This window comes from Oncorhynchus nerka, linkage group LG8 (genome assembly GCF_034236695.1).
Source record: "Oncorhynchus nerka isolate Pitt River linkage group LG8, Oner_Uvic_2.0, whole genome shotgun sequence".
Taxonomy (NCBI): Eukaryota; Metazoa; Chordata; class Actinopteri; order Salmoniformes; family Salmonidae; genus Oncorhynchus; species Oncorhynchus nerka.
In genome coordinates, this window is record NC_088403.1 from 57495466 (window position 1) to 57516576 (window position 21111).

At 40.1% G+C, this 21111-nt stretch overlaps 2 protein-coding genes, 1 long non-coding RNA gene and 1 pseudogene across 3 annotated transcripts; 1 reads left to right on the forward strand and 3 right to left on the reverse strand.

The window, feature by feature from the left end:
- The first annotated feature begins 71 nt into the window (after positions 1-71).
- LOC115133634 (ependymin-like) lies at positions 72-7116 on the forward strand. Its single transcript, XM_029667069.2, has 6 exons — positions 72-198; positions 501-535; positions 2018-2146; positions 3834-4023; positions 4221-4314; positions 6604-7116. The coding sequence occupies exons 1-6, from the start codon at positions 132-134 to the stop codon at positions 6740-6742; spliced, it is 654 nt and encodes a 217-aa protein (XP_029522929.1). The 5' UTR covers positions 72-131; the 3' UTR covers positions 6743-7116.
- LOC135572955 (citrate synthase-lysine N-methyltransferase CSKMT, mitochondrial-like) lies at positions 6832-12071 on the reverse strand (annotated as a pseudogene).
- LOC115133636 (ubiquitin thioesterase OTUB1-like) lies at positions 12066-18355 on the reverse strand. The gene is made up of 7 exons (XM_029667071.2): positions 18247-18355; positions 17559-17626; positions 17079-17177; positions 15145-15263; positions 14918-15002; positions 14576-14770; positions 12066-12293 (listed from the first exon to the last, which is right to left on the reverse strand). Exons 1-7 carry the CDS (start codon positions 18290-18292, stop codon positions 12096-12098), a joined length of 810 nt encoding a protein of 269 aa, XP_029522931.1. The 5' UTR covers positions 18293-18355; the 3' UTR covers positions 12066-12095.
- A 1924-nt stretch (positions 18356-20279) lies between these two features.
- On the reverse strand, positions 20280-21062 carry LOC115133637 (uncharacterized). Its single transcript, XR_003864230.2, has 2 exons — positions 20777-21062; positions 20280-20501 (listed from the first exon to the last, which is right to left on the reverse strand). It is a non-coding gene; the product is annotated as an uncharacterized LOC115133637 (long non-coding RNA).
- Positions 21063-21111: the final 49 nt, after the last annotated feature.

Here is a 21111-nt window from a genome sequence, read left to right on the forward strand (position 1 = left end):
GAAAACCTGAATCCAGCCCTAGGATCTGGAGCCTTAGTTTCGTACTGTTTATAAGGAAGTGACTAAGCGCTCCTGCAGCAGTCAGTCTGCTTATTGGTGTGTGTGAGTGAGTGTGTGGAACATTTGGAAGCATGAGGACCTTCGTGTTGTTGATGTGCCTTGTAGTGGGCTGCCTGGCTCAGGCACCTCATACATGCAGTAAGTAAAATAAAGAGTGTGTGTATGTGTGTGTGTGTGAGAGAGAGAGAGAGAGAGAGAGAGAGAGCAATTGTGTTGTAAATTGAGTAGTAAACCTAAGAGCTGCAGTGTGTACAGTATAACCCTGATTTAACACCTGTACTGTACACAACTTGTACTGTAGGCAGAGCAGAGCTGGAAAAGTTGGTAGATGTTTTCTTCTATGTTTATAGTGTATATGTCCCTTTTTATGGCTAAATTGTGCATTTAACACAAGAAAATGGATAACTAATAAACTTATAAAACACCCCTCCCTCTCTCAGGGTCTCCCCCTCTTCTGACCGGAGCCCTCTCTGTGGTAAGTCTGTGCTTTGTCTCTCCACAGTAGGCGGGAATACATGACTATGGAGTTCCCATGACGATAATACCAGAAGGAATATTTGGACATATAAATATGGCTGTAAATATAAAAAATATATATATTGATATCCTGTCTTGTAAAATTACAAAATCAAAAATATTAATTTGGTCACAAAAAAAGGAAAGCAAATACTGTATTAATATGGCAATTATTACATTTGCTATAATAATGATATGATCTGCTATAATAATGATATAATATGCTATAATAATGATATACTCTGCTATAATAATGATATACTCTGCTATAATAATGATATAATCTGCTATAATAATGATATACTCTGCTATAATAATGATATACTCTGCTATAATAATGATATACTCTGCTATAATAATGATATAATCTGCTATAATAATGATATACTCTGCTATAATAATGATATACTCTGCTATAATAATGATATGATATGCTATAATAATGATATAATCTGCTATAATAATGATATACTCTGCTATAATAATGATATGATCTGCTATAATAATGATATAATTTGCTATAATAATGATATAATATGCTATAATAATGATATACTCTGCTATAATAATGATATAATAATGATATGATCTGCTATAATAATGATATAATATGCTATAATAATGATATACTCTGCTATAATAATGATATACTCTGCTATAATAATGATATAATCTGCTATAATAATGATATACTCTGCTATAATAATGATATACTCTGCTATAATAATGATATACTCTGCTATAATAATGATATACTCTGCTATAATAATGATATAATCTGCTATAATAATGATATACTCTGCTATAATAATGATATACTCTGCTATAATAATGATATGATATAATAATGATATAATCTGCTATAATAATGATATACTCTGCTATAATAATGATATGATCTGCTATAATAATGATATAATTTGCTATAATAATGATATAATATGCTATAATAATGATATACTCTGCTATAATAATGATATAATCTGCTATAATAATGATATACTCTGCTATAATAATGATATACTCTGCTATAATAATGATATACTCTGCTATAATAATGATATACTCTGCTATAATAATGATATAATCTGCTATAATAATGATATACTCTGCTATAATAATGATATACTCTGCTATAATAATGATATAATCTGCTATAATAATGATATACTCTGCTATAATAATGATATGATATGCTATAATAATGATATAATCTGCTATAATAATGATATGATCTGCTATAATAATGATATAATATGCTATAATAATGATATAATATGCTATAATAATGATATAATATGCTATAATAATGATATACTCTGCTATAATAATGATATACTCTGCTATAATAATGATATACTCTGCTATAATAATGATATACTCTGCTATAATAATGATATACTCAGCCATAATAATCCCTGTCACACTCCTGTCCTTTCAGGCAAATGAGAAGTTTTATGCAAATGCAAAATACACCTATGATGCGATGCTCAAGCGTATCCGCTTCAAGGAGGTTGGCTCTTATGAGAACAAGACATTCGGCATTGATGCCCTTCTGCTCTTCAGAGAGGTAACAAACACTTATTCACAACAATAACCATGTATTCACAATAACAACCACTTATTCAACATACCGGTACACAAAAATCCCAGTCATGCTAGGGCTGTCAAACGATAGTGTTTTTAATCGAGTTAATTGCAAATTCCAAAATTTGCTCAAAGTGAGCTGTAATTTACAATGTTTCATATTAAAACGTCTTCATTTTGTCAAATGTAACGGTTCGCAGAATTAGTTTTTGTTAGTTTTTTTGGGGGTAGAGCAGGTTAAATATTGTGGCTTCAATCAATGTGATTGTCTGCATCATTTTCAATCCCTTATATATTTCTTTAGTAAATATATATATATATAAAATATATATTTAATATATTTTCCTTTATTATTTTCACCTAACCCGACCACCCCTCCCCTAATTGGAGTAAACTAATGGACAACAACACTCAGGCTTCTACTTCTAGTTTATACATACTGTATTTTACGGACACAGTATATTTTACAATAGTTATCTTTTGTTTGTTTTTAGTCCCACACTTCAGCTAACTTCAACCCCTCCCATCTATAGCTGAAGAACATCCTGTTTTGATTTATATTTGTCATTTATTTTTCAACTGTGCCGTGATGTTTCACAAATGTTCTGAATCGTTCTATTCTCATCGTTTCCAAAACAGCATGGAATACAATTAATTATGGCAGGAGTTCAAATTGAAGAAGTGGCAGAAACCAACCAATTAGGAGTGCAGCTAGACAACTGCTCTTCATGGTCGTCTCAAATAATCATCTATGTAAAAACATATTAAAACAGCATGCATGATCAGAAGGATAGCTAAATATTTACCAGGGAAAATTCTTAAGCAAATAACACCAGCATTAATTGAGAATCAGGTGAACTACTGTTCTGTGGTCTGGGGAAATGCATCATCAAGTGAAGTTAGGAGGCTGCAGATGGCACAGAACAAAGCAGCAAGGATTGTTTTAAGGTGGAGATATGGTTATTCTGTTGCAGTCATGCGCAGTGTTCTTGGTTGGTCATCAATCGACAAGGTAATTGAAAAAAACATGCTTATTTTATTTCATAATATACCTCATTTAAAACGGCCAAGTTCTATTCACAACGGTATTCAGTTGGTAAGAGACAGACATTCCGTAAATACTAGGAATAGATTGTCCACCATTAATGCGTTATCTAGACAGAAAAGAGAAATAGGCAAAATAACATTTAGATTTAGAGCAATAAAGAAATTGAATAAAAGATCTGAGCAAACCAGAAACCTTTCAATATATACATTTAAACATTATTTTAAAACCATTTAAATATAATAGATAGAAATGTTGTGGGACTATAGTAGATGAAGAATCAATATTTTTTAGATTTAGTATTCATTGGGTTATTATATTAGTATGTCATGTATGTTTGTAGTAGTGTGTTATATGTGAAAATGTGTTCGTATTATAAATTGTATTTGAATGTTTAAGGACTCCTGGAAGATGAGTCCAAATGGGGACGAAAAGAGATCCAAATCAAATCAAATCTACAGATTGTAAATTAAAGATAAACATTTCTGCTAAGAGTATTATTATATTATTGTTCGATTGATTATGACTTTTATATCACCCAGCAGTGCTATTTGCAAAGTTAGCTCCAGGTAAATGTTGCAATTCAAACATCATACAAACCAGCTTTTCCTCCGACTTCTCCCAGGGTGTCATGTATACGATTAACCACAGGAACAAAACCTGTAAGAAGGAGAGGCTGAAAAGGGAGGACTTCCACCCTATGGAGATCCCTGCCGATGCTGCTCTGCTGGGCCAGGTTATCTTAGGGAGCTCCTCTGGTCCAGGACAAGGTCTGCTGGTCAACACCTGGTATGGAGAAGTTGCAACCCCAAGTGGTAAGGAAATGGACAAGGCATGCAGTTTGTTAAATACTTGCCTTTTATTTGTGGCCTTCCTCTCTCCGAGGGAATACCAAGAAACATTCCATAGCAACCAGTTGTTGCATGGCAATTCAGATTTGTGATTCTGTTCTCAAATCACATTTCTACTCACTGATTGTGGCTTTCTGACTTTGGATCAATTTCATCACCAGGTAAAGACAAGTGGGTGAGTACCTTCACTGAGTTTGGGTGCATACCTGTCAGCTCTGCATACTACACGGACAAGACCGGCTGGATGCTTTCAAGGTTAGTGTGTCTATTATTGGGCAGTGAATTAAATATGACAGTTTTTGTATATAGTACCAGTCAAAGGTTTGGACACACCTACTCATTCAAGGGTTTTTCTTTATTTGTACTAAATTCTACATTGTAGAATAGTAGTGAAGACATCAAAACTATGAAATAACACATATGGAATCATGTAGTAACCAAAAAAGTGGTAAACAAATGAAAATATATTTTATATTTGAGATTCATCAAAGTAGCCACCCTTTGCCTTGATGACAGCTTTGCACAATCTTGGCATTCTCTCAACCAGCTTCATGAGGTAGTCACCTGGAATGCATTTCACTTAACAGGTGTGCATTGTTAAAAGTACATTTGTGGAATTTCTTTCCTTCTTAATGCATTTGAGCCAATAAGTTGTGTTGTGACAAGGTAGGGGTGGTATAAAGAAGATAGCCCTATTTGGTAAAAAAACAAGTCCATATTATGACAAGAACAGCTCAAATAAGCAAAGAGAAATGACAGGACATCATTACTTTAAGACATGAAGGTCAGTCAATATGGACAATTTCAAAAACTTTGAAAGTTTCTTGGAGTGAAGTCACAAAAACCATCAAGGGCTATGATGAAACAGACTCTCATGAGGACCGCCAAAGGAAACGAAGACCCAGAGTTACCTCTGTTGCAGAGAAGTTCATTAGACTTACCAGCCTCAGGAATTGCAGTCCAAATAAATGCTTCACAGAGTTTAAGGAATAGACATATCTTAACATCAACTGTTCAGAAGAGACAGCGTGAATCAGGCTTTCATGGTCGAATTGCTGTTAAGAAACCACTACTAAAGGACACCAATAATAAGAAGAGACTGGCATGGGCCAAGAAACACGAGTAATGGACATTAGACTGATGGAAATCTCTCCTTTGGTCTGTTGAGTCAAAATGTGAGATTTATTATTTATTTATTTTACCCCTTTTTCTCCCCAATTTCGTGGTATCCAATTGTTTTAGTAGCTACTATCTTGTCTCGTCGCTACAACTCGGGAGATACGAAGGTTGAAAGTCATGCGTCCTCCGATACACAACCCAACCAAGCCGCACTGCTTCTTAACACAGCACGCATCCAACCCGGAAGCCAGCCACACCAATGTGTCGGAGGAAACATTGTGCACCTGGCAACCTTGGTTGGCGCGCACTGCGCCTGGCCCGCCACAGGAGTCGCTGGTGCGCGATGAGACAAGTATATCCCTACCGGCCAAACCCTCCCTAACCCGGACGACGCTAGGCCGGTTACGACAGAGCGGCCGGTTACGACAGAGCCTGGGCGCGAACCCAGGGTCTCTGGTGGCACAGCTGGCACTGCAGTACAGCGCCCTTAACTGCGCCACCCGGGAGGCCCCAAAATGTGAGATTTTTGGTTCCAACAGCCATGTCTTTGTGAGATGCAGAGTAGGTGAACGGAAGATCTCCACATGTGTGATTTCCACTGTGAAGCATGGAGGAAGAGGTCTGATGGTGTGGGGTGCTATTCTGGTGACACTGCATGATTTATTTAGGATTAAAGGCACACTCAACCAGCATGGGTACCACAGCATTCTGCAGCGATACGCCATCCCATCTGGTTCGCGCTTAGTGGGACTATCATTTGTTTTCAACAGGACAATGACCCATAACACACCTCCAGGCTGTGTAAGGGGAATTTGACCAAGGAGAGTAATGGTGCTGCATCAGATGACTTGGCCTCCACAATCACCCGACCTCAACCCAATTGAGATGGTTTGGGATGAGTTGGACCTCAGAGTGAAGGAAAAGCAGCCAACAAGTGTTCAGCATATGTGGGAACTTGATTTGTTTAGCACTTTTTTTGTTTACTACATGATTCCATATGTGTTATTTTGTAGTTTTGATGTCTTCATTATTATTCTGCAATGTAGAAAGTAGTAAAACGAAGGAAAACCCCTTCAATGAGTAGGTGTGTCCAAACTTCTGACTGGTACTGTATATATATATATACACGTGTGTAGTGTCATATTTGACATCAATACATGGTCTATGTAGTCTTTGTTCCATATCCTCGTTCTGAGAAACTTCCTCAGTCCATTATGTGTTCCTGAAAGCAATCAAAAGAATGTCTTAATTTCACTTGTGTGATACTTATGGAAACATAGAATCCATAATTTAATATAAATAATAATAAAAGCATTTTAAATTATTAACGCATAACTCCCCTCAAGCATGGATTTGACTGTTGTTAAATCTACAGATATCCATTATGTTATAATTATATAATCTTTTCATTTTTTTTACTCACAGCTTCTTCAACATTGTCGTTGGGATCCTGGACCCCCGGGAGTTCTTCCCTCCTAAATTCTGTCAGGGCGCTTTACTGGATGAGACTGAAGAGGCTGCCAACTTCTACAGCATTTTCAAAAACTTTACAAAATATTCCTAAAGGACATTGTCTTTCATTTTCTTATGAGAATTTCACACAACTATTGCTAATTTTTAACCTGAGATAAAAAGCTGTTTTTTCCCCAAATGAATTCATAAATATAAAAAAGGACTGTGTTAGTGTAGGAAAAACACAAGTTACAAAACTAATATACTACTGACCATGTTACAAGTCAGTTGCACTGAGCATTATATGTACACATTACCATCGCAAACGTTAATTTCTTGCATTGAACTGTCCTTCTGAATCATTTGTTTTCAAAGGCAAGTCTACAGTCCGGGTTAGGGTTTGGCCGGGGTAGACCGTCATTGTAAATAAGAATTGGTTCTTAACTGAATTGCCTAGTTAAATAAAGGTCCAATCAAATAAATACAGTAATAGTTTCATAGTCTAGTGGACAGCTAGCACTTCACAAGACCTCTTCATATTGTGTAGACATAGAAAGAAACGTCCAGATAAGAGACTCGGCCAGTTGTATCAAGAAATTACTTATTATACTATACTGACTTTACTGCAATGGAACAACAGACAGACTTCAACAACCAACTAGCTACTGTGCTACAGGACGGGTTAACCTGGTAGCAGTAATATGTCACTCCCCTTAGCTCCTCCTCCTCCTGCACTCCCACATTGGCAGCCATCACCCCTGGCTCCCAGCCCTCTTTTTCCAACCACAACATCCTGGCATCAGGGTCATCGTCTGAAAACCAGAGGTGAGACCCAGAGTTCCTCAATGCCTCCAGGTACTGCTTTAGCACCTGGCTGACCTTGGCTCCCCATTCCCTAGACTGTAGCAAGGTATCTATGGTGCACTTGTCTAGAATGAGGTCCAGGCTCTCAGAACCAAGTCCAGCTTTGAGGAAGGATTCTGAGGTTGCATGGTTTTGTTTGCTCTGTGTTCCTACATTAGGCGCACAGCAATAGGGGAGATGTCAGCACAGGTCATCTGCACTGGCCAGGGAGAGTCTTTGTGTATGCAGGGTCTTAGGCCAGAGGAACCACAGCCCATGTCGAGGACGCTAAGTAACGCATCCGAGTTGGGAATGTGGCATGGGCAGGATGAAGTGCCGGATTGCGTCAAAATCAAAGAACCATTCAAAGGTCTAGCTTTTGTTTTCTGTGTAGAATCGGTCCCATGTTGCTTTTTCGTCCATGTTGTTGATAAATGAGTAGGGACAGAAAGGTGAATGTCAGGGAGAAAACTAAAACATACTGGCAGTATTATATCATTTTCATAATGTCAGTTTATAAACCCTTAAAGCAGAGTTTCCCCGACCACTACACAGCTGATTCTAATAATGAACTCATCATCAAGCTTTGGTTATTTGAATCAGCTGTGTAGTGCTAGTGCAAAAAACAAAACATGCATTGGGGGCAGGACCGAGTTTGGGAAAACCTAACTTAAAGGGGCAATCTACAGTTGCTTCATCCATCGTTGGACTTTTGAATGAATGAAATGTGCCCATTGATTCTTGAAGGATCATTTATAAATGCCTCATGAGCTTAGTTCAACTGTTGTACCCCATCAGAATCCAAAATATAAGCTTGTTTCACTCCAATGTTTGTAAAGGAAACGTAAACAAACACTATACAGCCTCAAAACATGGTTAAAACTATTGTCACGAATTCCCTGCTGGTAACTATGATCTCACAACCCTTTCAAGTTGTACACTCCTCTCCCTACCGGAGCCTGAGAGTCTTGAGCAGGGGTGTCACACTCATTCAATGGTGGGCTGAGTGACTGCAGGTTTTTTGTTTAAGACCTAGACAACCAGGTGAGGGGAGTTCCGTACTAATTAGTAACCTTAATAAATCAATCAAGTACAAGGGAGGAGCGAAAACCTGTAGACACTCAGCCCCTGTGAAATACATTTGACACGTGGTCTAGGGGTAACATAAACCAGCCTCTCAAATGCTCTCTGGCCTGTGTGTCCTGGGCCCTGATTGGTTGCTAAGAGGCACATTGTTAAGGGGCAGGTCACCTGACAGCTCTTCTGACTGACTTTCTCAACAGAAATATCTGAATAGATAGCAAGGAAGGTAGCCAACAGTATTTAGCTAGAAGCCAGAGGTCAAATTGAATGTGTTAGCGTCTAGGTTGCATCAACTTATTTTACGAAACAGAAAGAAATGGAGACATAGTTGTTAGACTGGATTGGTGCCGCACACGTGATGTTGTGATTCATTTCCCTAACCTCCTTGGATAGATTGTCAGTATGTTTAAAATCTCACTGCTCCTGTAGCTACATACTGGTGCGCAGTGGTGGACGGCTGCACATGCGTCAACCAATGTAAACAAGTATGCAGTACTGTGGAGGCACTTCTATATACTCTTTCGATACACACACATATATATATACAGTTGAAGTCGGAAGTTTACATACACCATAGCCAAATACATTTAAACTCAGTTTTAGACAATTCCTGACATTTAACTCTAGTAAAAATTCCCTGACTTAGGTCAGTTAGGATCACCACTTTATTTTAAGAATGTGAAATGTCAGAACAATAGTGGAAGCCACAACTTTGGAAGTATGCTTGGGGTCATTGTCCATTTGGAAGACCCATTTGCGACCAAGCTTTAACTTCCTGAGTGATGTCTTGAGAAGTTGCTTAAATATATCCACATCATTTTCCACCCTCATGATGCCATCTATTTTGTGAAGTGCACCAGTTCCTCCTGCAGCAAAGCTCCCCCACAACATGATGCTGCCACAGAACACGTCTCCTTCCTGAGTGGTATGACGGCTGTGTGGTCCCATGGTGTTTATACTTACCTTCAGTTGTTGCTCCCAAGGGTGAACCAGACTTGTGGAGGTTTTGGTCATGGCAGATTTTTTTTTTCCCCCATGATGTCAAGCAAAGAGGCACTGAATTTGAAGGTAGGCCTTGAAATACATCCACAAGTACACCTCCAATTGACTGAAATGATGTCAATTAGCCTATCAGAAGCTTCTAGAGCCATGACATAATTTTCTGGAATTTTCCAAGCTGTTTAAAGGCACAGTCAATTTAGTGTATGTACACTTCTGAGCCACTGGAATTGTGATTACAGTGAATTATAAGTGAAATTATCTGTCTGTAAACAATTGTTGGAAAAATTACTTGTGTCATGCACAAAGTAGATGTCCTAACCGACTTGCCAAAACTATAGTTTGTTAACAACAAATTTGCAGAGTGGTTCAAAAACGAGTTTTAATGACTCCAACCTAAGTGTATGTAAACTTCCGACTTCAACTGTAGAGTACCAGTCAAAAGTTTGGACACACCTACTCATTGAAGGGTTTTTCTTTAGTGTTGCTATTTTCTACATTGTAAAATAATAGTGAAGACATCAAAACTATGAAACAACACATGGAATCATGTCGTAAGCAAAAAAAGAGTTAAATAAATCAAGTTCCCAAATATGCTGAACACTTGTTGGCTGTTTTTCCTTCACTCTGCAGTTCATCTCAATCGGGTTGAGGTCAGGTGATTGTGGAGGCCATGTCATCTGATGCAGCCTCATCACTCTCCTTCTTGGTCAAATAGCCCTTACACAGTCTGGAGGTGTGTTATGGGTCATTGTCCTGTTGAAAAACAAATGATAGTCCCACTAAGCGCGAACCAGATTGGATGGCGTATCGCTGCAGAATGCTGTGGTAGTCATGCTGGTTAAGTGTGCCTTTAATTCTAAATAAATCAGTGTCACCAGCACAGCACCCCACACCATCAGACCACTTCCTCCATGCTTCACGGTGGAAACCACACATGCAGAGATCCTCTGTTCACCTGCTCTGCATCTCTGAAAGACATGGCTGTTGGAACCAAAAATCTCAAATTTGGACTCATTAGACCAAAGGACAGATTTCCACCGGTTTAATGTCCATTACTAGTGTTTCTTGGCCCAAGCCAGTCTCTTCATAATGGTGTCCTTAAATAGTAGTTTCTTTGCAGCAATTCGACCATGAAGGCCTGATTCACATAGTCTCCTCTGAACAGTTAATGTTGAAATGTTTGTTACTTGAACTCTGAAGCATTTATTTGGGCTGCAATTTCAGAGGCTGGTAACTAATGAACTTCTCTGCAGCAGAGGTAACTCTGGGTCCTTTCCTTTGGCAGTCCTCATGAGAGCCAGTTGTCAAAGCGCTTGGTTTTTACTACAGCACTCGAAAAAACTTTAGAAGTTCTTGACATTTTCCAGATTGACTGACCTTCATGTTTTAAAGACTGTCATTTCTCTTTGCAAATGTAAGCTGTTCTTGCCATAACATGGACTTGGTCTTTTACCAAATAGGGCTATACCACCCCTACCTTGTCACAACACAACTGATTGGCTCAAACGCATTAATGAAAGGAATTCCACAAATTAACAAGGCACCTGTTAATTGAAATGCATTCCAGGTGACTACCTCATTTTAAATAAAAAATTAACTAGGCAAGTGCGTTAATAACAAATTCTTTACAATGACTGCCTACCACCGGCCAAACCCGTACGACGCTGGGCTAATTGTGCACCACCCTATGGGACTCCCAATCACGGCCAGATGTGATACAGCCTGGATTCGAACCAGGGACTGTAGCAACACCTCTTGCACTGAGATGCAGTTCCTTAGACCGCTGTGCCACTCAGGAAGTAGCCTGAGGTGAGACAATTCCAAGAATGTGCCAAGCTGTCAAGGCAAGGGGTGGCTACTTTGAAGTATCTAAAATAGAAAAATATTGATTTGTGTAACACTTTTGGTTACTACATGATTCCCATACGTGTTATTTAATAGTTGATGTCTTCACTATTAAATTCTACAATGTAGAAAATAGTAAAAAAATACAAATAAAACTTGAGTATGTGTGTCCAAACTTGTGACTGCTACTGTGTGTGACACACGCACAGAGAGATAAGGACATTACATAGACACGGAAGTTATTCAAATACTACATTTCAGATTGCTGCTATGCCCGCTGAAATGTGACAATACCAGACGAGTGACAAATACATTAACATACAAGTCAAATAAGATGTCACCCCTTTAATAAAACTCATGAAACGCAGTGGACCAAAGGAAAATAATCCAACAAAAAAAGCAAGTTGATAACATTTACAACCACCAAAAAAAAAAAAAAAAAACTGTACAACTCTATACTCCTGGATTCACGGCTATTTTTTGAAAATCTTTTTTTTATTAATTCACTTTTCTGTGATGAGGGGAAACTGGAGTGAAGGAGAAGAGGGCTGTATAATGTGATAGTTTTTTTCTCTCTCAGATACAATAGTGTAACCTTCGTACACACGTATGCATCAACGTGGCAGTTGAAGTATTTCTCCACTGCCACTACAGCAGTGGAAAAGGGGGGGAATCTCTAAAACAGCAGATTGTTATTTGTACAAGATGTCGTAGTGGCCGGGTCTATAGAGGAGGAAGACACGAGGCTCGCTGCCTTCAGGGAAGACATGGTGGTTGACAGAGCCTCCCTCACCCCGGTCCATGTACTCCACTAGGATGGACACGTTCAAGGCCTGGGCCAAGGCAATGATGTGGATATGGTCACTTTCTTTAGACATGGGCTCCACCTCCTGGACAGGAGAAACACAGACGACAATTGAAGTGTTTTGACTTGTTATCGCTGTTACGCAAGACAGAAAAAGTAATGAAGACATTGGAATGTGCATGCTGCGTACCCAAGAGGACCATGTAGGAACACTAGTTCTGACTCATTGCACACAACCTAGGTTCCGTTTTAGGACCACTATTGTTTTCACTATATATTTTACCTCTTGGGGATGTCATTCGAAAACATAATGTTAACTTTCACTGCTATGCGGATGACACACAGCTGTACATTTCAATGAAACATGTTGAAGCCCCAAAATTGCCCTCGCTAGAAGCATGTGTTTCAGACATAAGGAAGTGGATGGCTGCAAACTTTCTACTTTTAAACTCGGACAAAACAGAGATGCTTGTTCTAGGTCCCAAGAAACAAAGAGATCTTCTGTTGAATCTGACAATTCATCTTAATGGTTGTACAGTCGTCTCAAATAAAACTGAAGGACCTCGGCGTTACTCTGGACCCTGATCTCTCTTTTGAAGAACACATCAATACCATTTCAAGGACCGCTTTTTTCCATCTACGTAACATCGCAAAAATCAGAAACTTTCTGTCCAAAAATGATGCAGAAAAATTAATTCATGCTTTTGTCACTTCTAGGTTAGACTACTGCAATGCTCTACTTTCCGGCTACCCGGATAAAGCACTAAATAAACTTCAGTTAGTGCTAAATACGGCTGCTAGAATCCTGACTAGAACCAAAAAATTTGATCATATTACTCCAGTGCTAGCCTCCCTACACTGGCTTCCTGTCAAAGCAAGGGCTGATTTCAAGGTTTTACTGCTAACCTACAAAGCATTACATGGGCTTGCTCCTACCCATCTCTCTGATTTGGTCCTGCCGTACATACCTACACGTACGCTACGGTCACAAGACGCAGGCCTCCTAATTGTCCCTAGAATTTCTAAGCAAACAGCTGGAGGCAGGGCTTTCTCCTATAGATCTCCATTTTTATGGAACAGTCTGCCTACCCATGTCAGAGACGCAAACTCGGTCTCAACCTTTAAGTCTTTACTGAAGACTCATCTCTTCAGTGGGTCATATGATTGAGTGTAGTCTGGCCCAGGAGTGGGAAGGTGAACGGAAAGGCTCTGGAGCAACGAACCGCCCTTGCTGTCTCTGCCTGGCCGGGTTCCCCTCTTTCCACTGGGATTCTCTGCCTCTAACCCTATTACAGGGGCTGAGTCACTGGCTTACTGGGGCTCTCTCATCCTGTCCCTGGAGGGGGTGAGTCACCTGAGTGGGTTGATTCACTGATGTGGTCATCCTGTCTGGGTTGGCACCCCCCCCTTGGGTTGTGCCGTGGCGGAGATCTTTGTGGGCTATACTCATCCTTGTCTCAGGATGGTAAGTTGGTGGTTGAAGATATACCTGTATTGGTGTGGGGGCTGTGCTTTGGCAAAGTGGGTGGGGTTATATCCTTCCGGTTTGGCCCTGTCCGGGGGTGTCCTCGGATGGGGCCACAGTGTCTCCTGACCCCTCCTGTCTCAGCCTCCAGTATTTATGCTGCAGTAGTTTGTGTCAGGGGGCTAGGGTCAGTTTGTTATATCTGGAGTACTTCTCCTGTCCTATTCGGTGTCCTGTGTGAATTTAAGTGTTCTTTCTAATTCTCTCTTTCTCTCTCTCTCGGAGGACCTGAGCCCTAGGACCATGCCTCAGGACTACCTGGCCTCAGGACTACCTGACATGATGACTCCTTGCTGTCCCCAGTCCACCTGGCCGTGCTGCTGCTCCAGTTTCAACTGTTCTGCCTGTGATTATTATTATTCGACCATGCTGGTCATTTATGAACATTTGAACATCTTGGCCATGTTCTGTTATAATCTCCACCCGGCACAGCCAGAAGAGGACTGGCCACCCCACATATCCTGGTTCCTCTCTAGGTTTCTTCCTAGGTTTTGGCCTTTCTAGGGAGTTTTTCCTAGCCACCGTGCTTCTACACCTGCATTGCTTGCTGTTTGGGGTTTTAGGCTGGGTTTCTGTACAGCACTTTGAGATATCAGCTGATGTACGAAGGGCTATATAAATAAATTTGATTTGACAACCAGACAAAATTCAAGCCATATGTAAACAAATCATCAATCTAGCTTCTCGCCTTAAACTAGCGTTGTGTTTATTAAAACACACTAACAAAAGATTACACAAGAATAACAAGTGTTTCTTTTTGGGCGAGTAGAGATAGTTTCACCCTGTTTCAGAGTGTTTTCATCCGCTTCATACCTACTGAACACGACCCAATTGGAACCCACCTGCTGGCAGAACTCCTTGACGGATCGTCCACCCTCGATGAAGTGCTGGAAGAAGCCGTGCTCCCTCTGCAGGTAGCCTGAGGTGAGCAGCCGCAGGTACACCACGATGTAGTCTGACACGCTCTGGTCTCTGAAGGAGCCCAGCAGCTCACGGAGGCCCGGCTGCTTCTCACACAGCTCCAACAGGTCCATGAACTAGGGGAAGAATTAACAATAATATGGTCAGTTAAGTGATGATTTTATGTGATGTCACTAACAGCGGTTAACATGTTCAGTATATGTGTAATGTGTGTGTGCTGTCACTGTTGTTCAAGTGTGTGTAATAATAGAACAGCAACTCACAGTATTGTGGAAGTCTTCGATGGTGAACTCTGTAAAACCCTGGTTGACCAGGTCCAGTTTGCTCTTTGCTGCCACTGCTTTGAACCTACAGCGACATACATTGCATCATCGGTATTCAGTAGCAATTAATGCAGCAACACTAACTAGATGACATCCATCTGTCGTATTACAGAGTCGGCTTTGCTGAACATCGAGGATCTAGATGCACTATGGAAGTGCTACGTTACCTCTGCAGCTCTTTGCTGTCTTCTAGCAGTGATTCGAGATGTGAAAAGCCAAAAGCTCTGTAGAAACAGTTCCCATCTGGCCGCGTCTTGCGGATATACGAGTATTTTTTGTGTAAATCCTAAGGGGGGAAAAAACCAGGACAGAGTATACACAGTAAATACAATCGTAATGTGACTATTTCGAACCTTCAATAGATGTGGTCATAAGGATCTTTAGCGTTAAACCAGTAATATTATAATAAGCCATTTAGCAGACACTAGTCATGCGTGCATGCATTTTACATATGGGTGGTCCCGGGAATCAAACCCACTATCCTGGCGTTGCAAGCACCTTGCTCTACCAACTGAGCTACAGAGCGCAAAATACATTTCATCCCATGGAGAGAAGCACGAGACTGAACTTCGCACAACTTTCTAGAGTTTTCCCCGTTAGTTAACACTATCAACGTTTCCCCAATTGTGATTGAATCAACGCAATAGCCACTTTCAATGCAACATTCCGAAACAAAACGAACTATGCAAGATATTTTGTGGTATGCAGAGCGCATCAGAATAGGATTCTACTGCGCACAACTCAACCCATACGGAAAACAGCGCGGCATAACCAATCAAAGCTCCAGTAGGCCTATATGCAAATAGACCATTGCCATATATGGATCTGTGCCATTTACTTAGAACTGGAGTGTTTACAGCATGAGCGGTCATGAGTAGATGCGCTTGTTTAGAGATCAAAGCAAAAGCTGCATGTAGCCACATGTGCACATTTTGATCATATCCTTTGCTAGTTATTGAGTTTTAAGTCCAGTTATAGATAATTTGTAGTCAGCAATAGGGGAGTGATTGCTTCCAACAAGAGCAGAAAATGGGGACATTTCTAGACTTCTTTGAAAAGCTAGTCATGTAAAGAGCTTATTTTTTTCTTCTTAAAGGGGCAGTGTTGTATTTTGAGACAGGAGGAATAAGCTAAGTAGCCAATAGGCAGAGGGTAGGATAATTTGTCTGATTCTCTGTAATAATGGTATGGGAATAATGTATTTCTGTAAAGTGGTCTCTAGCATCAAACATTTTCAGTCACATCCTTGTCTGAAGTACCGGTGGATAAACAGGTTAATGTCAAACCCATCATGTTTTTTCTTCTTCAAAAGGTCTCATGGTCTGAAAAGGAGACTTAAAAACATCTCTCAAGCCCATCAGACTGTAAAATAGCCATCACTAGCACATTAGAGACTGCTGCCCTATATACATCGACTTGAAATCTCTGGCCACTTTAATAATGGAACACTAGTCACTTTTATAATGTTTACATATTTTGCATTACTCATCTCATATGTATATAATGTATTCTATTCTACTGTATCTTAGTCTATGCCGCTCTGACATTGCTCATCCTAATATTTATATATTCTTAATTCCATTCCTTTACTTTACTTTGATTTGTAAGTATTGTGAAATTGTTAGATATTAAGGCACTGTCAGAGCTAGAAACACAAGCATTTCGCTACACCTGCAATAACATCTGCTAAACACGTGTATGTGACCAATAAAATTTGATGTGACTGTAGGCATTGAACACCACACATTGGCTGCTACTGTAGGCTGAATGATGGAACAGCTATTTCCATGTTAAAATGTTATGGGATGTATTTTCTCCATTGTTTCTTATGGTAGACCACTCTGGTAGGCCTACATTATGATCAAACAGCCACAGTAGCCTACTTGGCCACTGTTAAAACTGTAACTTAAAGCGAGTACAGCCTCAGTGTTCACAGTAAACACGCGCTGGAAGTTGCACAGAATTTTTAATGTTCACGTTTGCGCTCAGCAGACTGGAAATGTGCTCAGTGCCAAAAAAGTTGAGGGAACATTGCAGAGGACCTGTATAAAGTCATGCAGATTCAAATCGTGTAATACACGATTCTTGTGGTTTTACTTACCTTGATCTTGAGCTGATAAATGGTGTCTTCCACGGCATACTCTCTCTGCAACACTGATAGTTCCTGTCTGTCTGACACTAAAGGGATGCTAGTTGCGATCTAGACAGTCAAACAGACAGGCAGACTGTTAAGGCACAGACATTTGTACTCACAGATTTATACAAACCAATATAAAAACAGGGTCTGCATTTAAGACAGGCAGCCCAAATCTAATATTTTTCCCCCACTAATTGGTATTTTGACCAATCAGATCAGCTCTGAAAAAGATCTGATAGGAAAGATCTAATGTGATTGGTCAAATGCCCAATTAGTGGGAGAAAAAAATATCAGAATTGAGCTGCCTGTCTAAACAGCCTGGGTGATCCAAAACACGTGATCCAAAGGCATGCAGTTCAACCTTTTCCACATCAGACTTAAGTCAGTCTAATTAAAAAACAGCCTGCACATTATCAATGTTTATTCAAGTATAAAATCTCTCACCTCCTGCTGGATTCGATCCTGCTGAGCCATAATAGCCTCATCATAAGCGAGGCAGTTTACTCCTCCCGCTAGAGAAGAAAAAAACACCATAGAAGTTTGTAAACATTTTTAAAAAGGCCAGTTCTGGTTATGTAATTTATACCACAACATGAGATTGATGACAGTAGGCATGTAGTTTAAGCAAATTCTGTAATCGCATATCAGTCTATTGATAAATATAAGTATTGAAGCTGGGTCGCGTGGGGTGCAAGAGCAACGATGTGGTCAGCGTCTGACCATATTTTTGGAACAATTAGAATCGATTCACTAACTAAGGTTGCGAACGTTAGTGCTAGCCAGCTAACTATCCAATTTCAGTTATGGCGTCAATAAACATTTGACAACCAATTGAAAGTCGGCAAAAATATACTGTGAGTGAGAGCCTTCATTAGGTCGCATAAAAAACAATGGTGTTTACTCCATCCTCCCTAAAAATATAGCTAGGTCAAAATGCGTTTCTTTGTGTGTGTGTGACTTGAATGCTATGGCCTCCCCCATTCCCTTCTCATATTCATACAAGCAGCTTGTCCCTCAACTACCATCACTAGATTACCTAACAGCCACATTACACCTCCATAAAAAAAATAACGCATTAATAGCCGAAGCCGGTTAGATTAGTTATCTTTCGTTTTGATGTTGTGTCACTCACCCTCCATCTCTCCCTGTGTTGTTTCCTGCTGCTGTTCCTCCGCCATTTTAGCTGTAGAATTCTATTTCCTTCGTCTCTCTGACCTCATTCTAAACTTCCGGGTTACACTAGTAGTCCAGAGATGCAATCTATACCTATATGTAAATCATGTAATCATTATTCCAAACAGACGGAAAACTATAGTTTCTATTGGACAAATTCAGGTAGTTCCCGCCCCGTTTCGTTCTGTTTGGTTCCCGGCGAATACACCCCCTGTGCCAGCAACTAGTGATTTTCTCTGACAAATGCACGTAAATACAGATATAACACATATTTAGAACGGGTCATCAGTTTCCTGGCTCAAATAACTATCTATTATTTACTTGCAACTAATGTGTGCAGATTTAAAACTTCTCAAATTTTATATAATATTTGTAATATTTTTTTGTGTGTCATTTATCAGACCAATTTACAAGACAAATTAGAGTTAAGTATCTTTCTCAAGGGAACGTCACAGATGTTTCACTTCGTCGGCTCGGGGATTTGGACCAGTGACTTTTCGGTTACTGAACCAACGTCCTTAACCACAAGGCTACCCTAGTTTTTTTGTAGGCCCTCATTCTCAACCACTTGGGTCAGCTCATGTGCAAATGGATTATACGTGCATTCGGAAAGTATTCAGAACCCTTGTCTTTTTCCACATTTTGTTACGTTACAGTCTTATTCTAAAATGGATTCGGCCTCCATCATTCTTAAATGGAAGAAGTTTGGAACCACCAAGACTCTTCCTAGTGCTGGCTGCCCAGCCAAACTGAGCAATTGGGAGAGAAGGGCATTGGTCAGGGAGGTGACCAAGAACCAATGGTCACTCTGACAGAGTTCCAGAATACCTCTGTGGAGATGGGAGAACCTTCCAGAAGGACAACCATCTCTGCAGCACTCCACCAATCAGGCCTTTATGGTAGAGTGGCCAGACGAAAGCCACTCCTCAGTAAAAAGCACATGACAGCCCACTTGGAGAAACAAGATTCCCTAGTCTGATGAATGCAAGATTGAACTATTTGGCCTTAATGCCAAGTGTCACATCTGGAGAAAACCTGGCACCATCCTTACAGTGATGCATGGTGGTGGCAGCATCATGCTGTGGGGATGTTTTTTTAGAGGCAGGGACGAGGAGACTAGTCAGGATTGAGGGAAAGATGAACAGAGCAAAGTACAGAGAGATCCTTGATGAAAACCTGCTCCAGAGCGCTCAGGACCTGACCTCAGACTGGAGCGAAGGTTCACCTTCCAACAGGACAACAACCCTAAGCACACAGCTTAGACAATGCAGGAGTGGCTTCGGGACAAGTCTGACGCTCCCCATCCAACCTGACAGAGCTTGAGGAGCTGCAGAGAAGAATGAGAGAAACTCTCCAAATACAAGTTACAGACTCAAGGCTGTAATCGCTGCCAAATGTGCTTCAAAAAGTCCTGAGTAAAGGGCCTGAATACCTTTGTAAATTATAATTTTTTTTTTTTACACATTTGCAACACCGGTGTTTGCTTTGTCATTATAGGGTATTGTGTGTAGATTGGGAAGGGGGGGGGACAATTTAATATGTTTTTGAATAATGCTGTAACGTAACAAAATGTGGAAAAAGTCAAGGGGTCTGAATACTTTCCAAATTCACTGTATACACACACGGAGATGACAGCGGCATGATTTTGAAGGCACCCCACACCATTGTAAAAATATTTTATAAGCTATGAATCTCTACATTTAATATATACAAATAATGTATTCAAGTATAACTACAGAAAGTTGTTACAGTCCCCACGTTGTCCTTGAAATTTAAAATGTAATAGAAATACTGTGGAATTTCATTCATGCCTATGGAGGACAACATCGGAGTGCAATTATGGCCAATTGTTGGCTTCAGCAAGCCAGGACTTCAGTACATAGTTGGTTATGTACAATTTTCCACACACACCTCGGTTTGATATAGATAAATGGTCAAATCGTTTCACCACATATAAATGTACACTAAACATGTTGAAACAATGATCAGACACTAGATTACGTGTTTTTATTGAGATAGAATGTCAAAAGGTAATTTTGTGACTTAAGTTCAAGGATCATAGGCCAGAAAAAGGAATGCAGCAGTTGACTTATGATCCAAGAACCGTGGTCGAGAAACAGTTCAGCGCTTCTGGTAGTTCTGAACATTGGCGAGGATCCAACCGGATGGTCCAAATATGGCCACCGCAAAAATAGTCATGACGAAAGCGGTTTCCTGTGAACAGAGAGGCATGCAAGACTGTCATACTCATGCACGTCACCCAAGAACACAGGTTGGCAAGTCATATTATTGCCAATAATAAGGCATGCAAGAAATGCATCATTTTAAAACAGTCAACATAATTTGGATAAGTATATTTTGAAATGTCGTTGCATAATTTAAATCAGCTAGCCAACTACTATCTGAGCTAGCTGGCTAGCTTCAACGATTGCCTACTCACAGAACATGAAAATAACAAAACGGTTTATGAATATATTTGGCCTACTCACTGCAGCGCCGATTTTGTCTTTAGGGGGTTTACTGGATAACTTTGCTCGTTGGTTGACTGCACGTGTCCTCGAAGCCACAGTTGACCGTACTTTCAGCATTCCGCGCAGAAGGCCAGACATGATTCAACCGCATTAACAGGCTCCGTTTATCAGGCTAGCTTGTTTGTGAGTTTGTTGCGTGTACTTTGCGTTGGCATTGTTTGAGACTTTATAGTCCTGACCTGCGGAAGCTACGTCATATGATCTTTAAAACTTTTCGCGTGGAAATTTGCTCAGTTTTGATTGGTAGACACAAAACCATCTCGACATACAAGATGAGTGAATGTAGCCATTTT